The 7770-nt window shown below is 33.8% G+C and overlaps 1 protein-coding gene across 2 annotated transcripts; it reads right to left on the reverse strand.

Moving 5' to 3' along the window:
* Positions 1-548: 548 nt before the first annotated feature.
* LOC120195320 (glucose-6-phosphate isomerase, cytosolic-like) lies at positions 549-6993 on the reverse strand. Of its 2 annotated transcripts, none has more exons than XM_039197384.1 (24): positions 6943-6993; positions 6699-6755; positions 6529-6605; positions 6335-6416; positions 6201-6248; positions 5893-6048; positions 5720-5816; positions 5575-5617; positions 5062-5129; positions 4872-4956; positions 4519-4567; positions 4091-4163; positions 3726-3786; positions 3166-3232; positions 2809-2865; positions 2649-2702; positions 2402-2530; positions 1980-2043; positions 1801-1874; positions 1608-1661; positions 1462-1530; positions 1155-1244; positions 915-1022; positions 549-738 (listed from the first exon to the last, which is right to left on the reverse strand). In XM_039197384.1, exons 1-24 carry the CDS (start codon positions 6976-6978, stop codon positions 688-690), a joined length of 1749 nt encoding a protein of 582 aa, XP_039053315.1. In that variant the 5' UTR covers positions 6979-6993; the 3' UTR covers positions 549-687. The 2 variants fall into 2 exon arrangements, with proteins under 2 accessions (XP_039053315.1, XP_039053316.1); XM_039197385.1 differs by lacking the exon at positions 6943-6993 and adding an exon at positions 6841-6920 and having other exon boundaries at positions 688-738.
* Positions 6994-7770: the final 777 nt, after the last annotated feature.

The raw sequence follows: 7770 nt of genomic DNA on the forward strand, positions 1-7770 counted from the left end.
TAACACATGTCATATTTATATTTTTCTAATTCTTTTAAATATCTAAATGTGATATGTGTTACTTAACAATTTTTTAACGACAAACACTTAAAAGTATAATAGAAAAAACGTTACACTTATTTTTAGCAAAAAATCATTAAACGCCAAAAAGTCAATATTTAGTATAATTTGAACATTTATTTTTATATTAAACCTAATTAATTTATTAATATTATCAATTTATAACAAAATAATTATTCTACCATAAAATAATTGTTTTATTAAAAATTAATAAAATTAATAATCATAATATAACTTTTCAGGTAAAAAAAACATGTCCAAGTATAGTTTACCCGTTATTTAATTCTAAATGTGTGGCTGGTATCTCATTATTAATATGAGCAGTCTTTTAAAGATAACATATTTAAAAGAAAATATTACAACGACAATATTCTGTTAGTGTCACATTTGATCAAACACAAACATAAACCTAAAAGATTTATTAACAACACGCCATAATCTTAGTGTATCCAGACCATTTTTTTCAGAAGTTTCTGAAACATATATGATCAGGCTCAAGGAAATGAAATGTGTTCCAAAGTCTTATTAAATGGACTAGCAAAATTAACAAACACGAAAGTCGAAACCTTCATGACATGGGAAAAGTTCGAAGCAAGACGAAGCACGGATGGTGCGCATCGAGATAGTTTATATTCGAGGTAGAAGAGTTGGCAGGTCAGCTGGGACATCAGAACTTGCCTGTCAAATGATGCTAAAAGTTTATCAACAGTGCAGTAATTGATGAAATACCATTTGTCCTATAATTCTATGTTACTCGAATTCCATTGGTAAACATTATTCAAAGATTTACCAAAACTTTTTGACTCGATTTCCATTGGATCAACTCACTCAGGGTAATGATAAATTTGCCATACCTGTAGATATCTTGTTAACAATTTGGTAGTGCTGAATTTAAAGCCTTCTATAGGCTCACTTTTCGTACGTGACGCGTTGAGCTGTTTTCGGACTTGAGTAGCTAGTGACTGCATTTATAAAAGTGAAATAGATATTCTAAGTTCGGGAGTAAAAAACAAGTTGCAAAGAAACATTCGGCGAAACCCCGCATCATGGAAGGTGGAACGGTATGATCATATAAGGAGCATAATTATACATACCTTCCCCAACTCAACTCCCCACTGATCGAAAGAATTAATACCCCAAACGAAACCTTCCACGGCAACTCTATGTTCATAGCTTGCCAAAAGCTGAGGCAACCGAGAATTTGTATTAGAACGGACGAATGAAATACACATATGCATATAAGTGTTACATTACTTGAAAACCAAAGCTAGAAGAGTTACAATTACGAGGTGGTAATCTACTTAGTGATGCAAAAAATATGAGTAATACAAAAGTGCTCAACAATTATAACAAGTCAAAAAATGCTTCATTCATTAACGTTTAAGGAGACGGAACCGTTACCTGCCCGATATTGTAAGCATTAAGAGATGAAATCAAAAAACTGAGAGAAGGCCGATTCCCAGAGAATGTCTGCAATATAGCAGAGCAGGTAACAAAATGATTGTATCATGAATTAAAGTCTGGTAAAAAAGCTTGAAGTAAGTCACCTTATGAGGAATAAGATGCTGCGCAACATTCTCCTTCAACAACTGCTCTGCTGTCTGAAGTGAAGCAATTTCTTTCAGCAGCAATACAAAATTTAGGCAACAATTCATGGAAATTTAATATAAACGCTTTAGCGCTAGAAATTAAATGGCATTGGTTGTTAAATAATTGATACCTTAAAAAGAAAAATACTACCTTCCCATAGGCCAGGGCATCTGGCTGTGCAAAAAAGTTGGACATAAGCTCATCATGGTTGCTCACCACTTCACCTGCCAATAACAACAATAAGTGAAATACCATGTTCAAAAGCGCAATAGATACAACAAAATATGTTATCTTCAAGTGAGAAACCAATGAAATAAATAGGATTATACCTTTAAGGTACACAGGTTGCTGGCTCTTCACAATACCAATGAAATCACACGGAATTACACGTCCCTGAGGTGTCAAAAAGATTTGAGAATTACCAAAATTTAATCTATATACATAATGAAAAGGCCATTGAGGTTATGTAGTAACAGCAAAAGTCCTTCCATCAAGACTAAGGCAGTTCAGTAAGTCAATTTGTTGATGGTAATTTATTAAGATAATGTGCCATATCTTCACCAATCTCTCATAAAGCTTCTAGTCTCTTCACTTTATGCATAAACTTTCAAATTTACAGTTTCCTTTGGGTAGATTTAGCTCTCCCATGACCAAGCTCCGGGCATATAACTACATTAGGGTTGTCAAAGATGTTATATACGGAAAGAATCATCCAATATCCTTCTTTCTGCAAAACACAACAAAAATTCACCTGGTGAATTAGTTGATAAAAGCTGTGCTGACCATTTGTTCCAGGTTCACCAAAATCAATTTCACCAGCCTCATAAGGAAGTGGCACTCCATCAATTGACACCCCTTTGCCATTACTCTCCATGCTGACCTGAATTGAAGTAGATTTAGCAGTATATAAGATTCGAAAACACAAGCTCAATCCCCCAACACACACATGTACAAAAAAAAAGGTATTCCAGCAAAAAAAGGATTTCCAACAAACATGCCTGTTGAATATGTGGAGCGAATTTCTCTAGGGCCTGGGAGTAAGGTAAAATAGCCTATATACACATAAAGTGTTAATGATAAGTCATAAGAATTTAAAAGAGAGGAGGAGGAGGAGGACCAAGAAATGGTAAGTCTAACGTTAGAAGCAGAAATACTCACTCTTGCAGGATATCCAAGAAATGAAACATTCCATATGCTGAGCAAACCCAAAAGTACCTATAACAACCAAAGAATGTTATGACACAATGTCATTACGTAATCACTAAGATCATAATACCAATTAGGAAAGAACTTGATATATCAACCAAACTCATATTTGCAAAAATGTCTTATGCGTGGTTAAATGAAATATAACATCTGGTATCCACCTTGGGAAATATGAAGAAGCAGCTTATACTGGATCAATCATAACCTTAATCCCATTATACATATTTTAGTCAAATTCATTAACCCCATAATAACGCTGGTAGAAAAAGTTTGTATCCGCACCGGAAAACGTTACATGAAGAGTCTTACAGGTATATTCTTCTCAAAAGGTGCTGAACGGAAATGATCATCAATACTTGATGCCCCCTTTAAGAACCTTCAAGTAACAAAAAAGAAACTTATTCAAGTATATAACTATCAAAGCACCAAAGAAATGAAGAACGGAGTATATAACCATCAAAGAACCATGGAAATGAAGAATGGATTAACAGTTTGGCTGAAAATCAAAACCTAACTCTTTTATAACACATTCTTAGTTGTCATACTTTAGCTAATATTTGGAGATTCTCATAGTATTCAAAATAGTTTCGTCTCATGCATTACCAACTAACATTTTTTATTGTCCATTAGGCTACAATTACTAAGAAATTGTTTTCAGCTATAACTATTAGTCAAGAAAGGAGAAATAAACCACTCGTCATTGAAGCATGTAAAACTGAATTTCAAGATAGATGAACTCCATGGAGAAAATGAAAAAGAAATTCCTAAGTTCTGTTTGTTATATATGGACTCCTAATGGATGTTATATATAATAATTTATTGGCTCTGAGAAGTGAGGACAATATAGTCAAAACAATAAGTTACCATACTTCTCTACTATTGAGAAACCATACTGCAGAGACAAAGGCAACACTCCAACAGCACTGCAAACTGCAAATGGCAGTATAAAGATTAATTAACTTCCACAATTCAATTAAAAAAATGTTCTCAATCCTCAATAGAAACCAAGTGACCGTAAATCAGGGTTTCAAATCGAGGTCGCGGTCGCGTCTTCAGTCATTTTCGGGTTTGCCGTGATCATGGCCGTCGCGGGCGCTATTGCGGGTGTAGTGGGTAACTCGGACGGCGGCAAAACCGCTATTTCGCGGGAGCTATCACGTTTTCGGACCGTGATTTGAAACCCTGCCGTAAATGATGCTTAGAGGTAAGCAAGGGGAAAGGGAATAAAACTTACCACTGTATCGACCACCAACCCAATCCCAGAATGCAAATGCATTATTAGGATCAATTCCAAACTTTTCAACAAGCTGCACAAAGAACATATAGAAGCTGCATAGGATCAATACTAGACATAATATGGAATACAAAGCCTAGTTTATTGGTACTTTAGCAAAGTGACGACGAAGGAAATAGATACAAAGCTTTCAAGCATGGAGATCCAAAAATTATAAAGAGCAATTCATAATCAAGAAGCCATCTATTTCAAGAAAAAAGTGAACAAACATTTTCACTTTATGAAAAATAAGTTAAACTGCACTCCAGCAATGTTAGCAATGCTTGGTTTGTGACACGAAAATCCAAAACAAACAACTCAAATATGTACATAGTAATGTGGAAAAAGCTTAAACACTAAAATTCCAAAGATGAAAGAAAAAATGATACCATAAGATTAGTACTGACTGCCACCATGTGTTTTGCAACTGCAGAAGGCCTGAAATATTCAAATCACAAGTGGTTTAATTATAAAGCCTACTTTTACCCATTTATTAACATAGTAAATTACATTTCTTTCTTAAATATTGAGGTTCCTAACAAGATGAAAAAATAAAAAAACTTAATATAAGCAAGCATTCAAAGATGAGACCGTCTCCTTTGTTTTGCTCAGTGTTTTATTACTCTGAATTGTTAAAGAGATAAATAATTCTAAAATGTTCATTTAAAATATAATAGCAAAACTCAAACTATCACTGCATGCTCGTTGTTGAAGAAATAACTAGTGTTATCACAACACTAACCCAAGTGCAGATGAAATCCACTCCCTTAATGTTCGAGCATTCAACATAGTTTCTGCTGTTGTAAAAGTTTTAGAAACCACCACAACTGGACAAAATTACAAAACAAATTGAACCAGATGCATCAACAGAGCAAAAAGGATACATATAGCAGAAAAACACACATTCAGATGAATTAAAATAAATTAATTACCAAGAGTGGTTTCAGGGTTTAATCCTGCAATATTTCTAGCTACATCAATAGGATCCACATTTGCAAGGCTGCGGCAATGCAAACAAGAGATTACATTGAATATCCAGAATAGTCGAATGGAACAACAATGTATCTTGTATGCAGGCATTACAATTACAACGAAAATTGCAGACGAGCAGCTAGAATCACAGGCACTTCATATCGAGAATCTAACAAGACTAAAACACCTCTTTTGACTTAATATCACTTGTGACATTCCAATATTAGTAGGCCCATGTGGCATTCAATGTTCCCACTAACATGACAGTATGTTGCTACTTCTTCTCCATTATAAATTACTATATTTTAAAAAGAAAGAAAGAGGTACCTCAACCTACCTTTTCTAATACCCTCCCCCTTCACAGCCTTAATAATAAGGAAAGAATCAACATCTACAGCTAATCTTACAATAAAACGAAAGAGAACAAGTAGACATAAAAATGATACCGCCAACAGTAATAAATAACTACTTACAAACGTAGTTGCCGTCCTTTTGCAAATTCAATAGCCTCAGGGTCTATCAGTTATCAAGAGAAAATCATGAGCACGTCAGCTAAACTTCTTCATATATCACAAGTAAAAGGGTTACACAAATAATAGTAAAATGCACCAGTATAACCTGTTTGGAGAGCAGTATGCACAAATAAAGGACCTAAAAAACTGCCACCAATACCGATTGCAATAACATCCTTCAGTGTTTTCCCCGTAGCTCCAACCTGCCAATAATTTCCTAATTTTCAGAAATTGAGGAACCACGAAATCTAGCATGATGTAAAGAAAGTGTTAAGTTACCCATGAGCCACTGCGAACTTTCTCCGTAAAATCCTTGATCTTATCCAAAACATTCCAAACATCTGGCACCACATTCTTGCCATCACTGTTTATAACAGTGTCCCTTGGTGCACGAAGGGCTACATGAAGCACTGACCTATTTTCTGTGCTATTTATCTGAAATTTCCAGCAAAAACACAAAACAACATAATAAAAAGTAAAAGCGAAAAGGCATGAACAAACAATTACTATGCCAATATATCATCACCAATTTTTATATTAAACCCAAAACTAGTCTTATCTTTCTCTAAGGAGAGAGTGAGACTTACATGCTCGCCGCTATACATTCGGTTAATTTGTTGTTTAAGAGAAGCGGCCTGCAATTATGAAGAGTATTTAAGAAAACCCGAACTATTATGATTTAAATCGACAATTTCAGAAACAAGAATTAATCCAGTTTCACCTCTGCTAATTTATAGAGTTTATCCATGGTGTCAAGAGTGGCACATTGCCTTGAGTAGTCCAAAAACATCCCATCAAACTCCCTGTAGAAATATAAGTAAACATAATCAAATGTTTCATCATTCTTATTGCTATTACAAGTTTCAAGCAGATCCCAATCAGAAAAATCATACAGAGTTGAATAGAGGATCCTACACCATCATCTGTTCGCATCGTTCTTTGTCGTTCATCAAATCACGAAGATGAGTTTTCTTGATATCCTCAACATGAGCCTACAAAACAATAATCTCAAATTTTTGTTCAAAAATAGGTTTCTCTTGTTATTTTAGCTATAATCTGAGCTAGAAAACGAACGAGAAAGCTACCTTCAGGTCCTTCCATGGTTGGGTGTCGCAGATTAGAGTGGTCGAAGCCATCTCCGCCTATATTAAAACGTAACAAATTAGCTTGAGATCTCAAAACTGATCAGGAAAATGGCAAAGAATTTGAGAAAACAAGAGGAATTACTGATTGAATCTGAAAAAAAAAAGGAAAGAAAACTTGAAGATGACAAAAAAGCTTTAACAAGTTCCCGATATAATAGAAAGAAAAAAGGTAAAGCTATGCTACGTGGTGGAGAAATGGGAGGGTTGAAAGGGCTGCCATATGTCAACTCGATGCGGTTCAGGCGTTGCCGGTCATTGAAACTTGGTCCAGTTTAACGGCTTTAGAAATTTGAGGGTTTTTATTTTTTATATCTATTTAATTGAAAAATAAGTAATTAAAATTTAGGTCCTTAAAAGATTGGCTAAATTACATATATATTTATTAAATTTTACTTCCTCTTATTTTACTCGTCATATTTTTAATTTTTTAATTAATTTATTTAATTTTATAGATTAATTTTTTATAATCACTTAACTGTTTTTTCACTAACATCTAATGTGACTTATTTTATTAATACATAGTAATGATGTATATTTTATTAATATTTTAATTATGATATGTAATATTTAGAATAAAATAATTAAAAAAAATGTACTCATACCCTAATCTCAAATAGGAATAGACATGAGACTCGAATTCGATGAGTTTAAATCTGACTCGATCGTGTCGGGTTTTTTAAATTCGGGTTAGGTTTGGATCGGGTTGGATTTTTTTAAAGATGGTGTTTGGGTTGGGTCAGATTCGGGTTTAGGGTGAAAAATACCAGACCCGACCTGGAAAAAATATAATTTTACCTTATATATTCAGGAATAATTACAATAATATCCCTCTATATATTATTTTTTTACAATTAAATTATTATTTTTATTGAATAAATATAATATTTTTATTATTTTTGGGTTGGATCTGGTCTGATTAGGATTTTATTTTAAAAAATAGGATTAAGTCGATTTGGGTGAATCAAAAATCCAACCCAACCCATATTCATCCCTAATCTCAAATTACAGCCCC

The sequence above is a fragment of the Hibiscus syriacus genome, unplaced genomic scaffold (genome assembly GCF_006381635.1).
Source record: "Hibiscus syriacus cultivar Baekdansim isolate YM2019G1 unplaced genomic scaffold, ASM638163v2 tig00117011_pilon, whole genome shotgun sequence".
In the NCBI taxonomy this organism is placed as follows: Eukaryota; Viridiplantae; Streptophyta; class Magnoliopsida; order Malvales; family Malvaceae; genus Hibiscus; species Hibiscus syriacus.

What these genes read in the sequence shown, in the direction of transcription:
- LOC120195320 (XM_039197384.1), bottom strand. Translation starts at nt 6,978, where the DNA reads ATGGCAGCCCTTTCAACCCTCCCATTTCTCCACCAC. An exon ending in GGTTGGTGGTCGATACAGTG is followed by an intron (nt 3,787 to 4,090) that starts GTAAGTTTTATT and finishes TGCCATTTGCAG; the next exon opens with TTTGCAGTGCTGTTGGAGTG. An exon ending in GGGGAGTTGAGTTGGGGAAG is followed by an intron (nt 1,023 to 1,154) that starts GTATGTATAATT and finishes TTATAAATGCAG; the next exon opens with TCACTAGCTACTCAAGTCCG.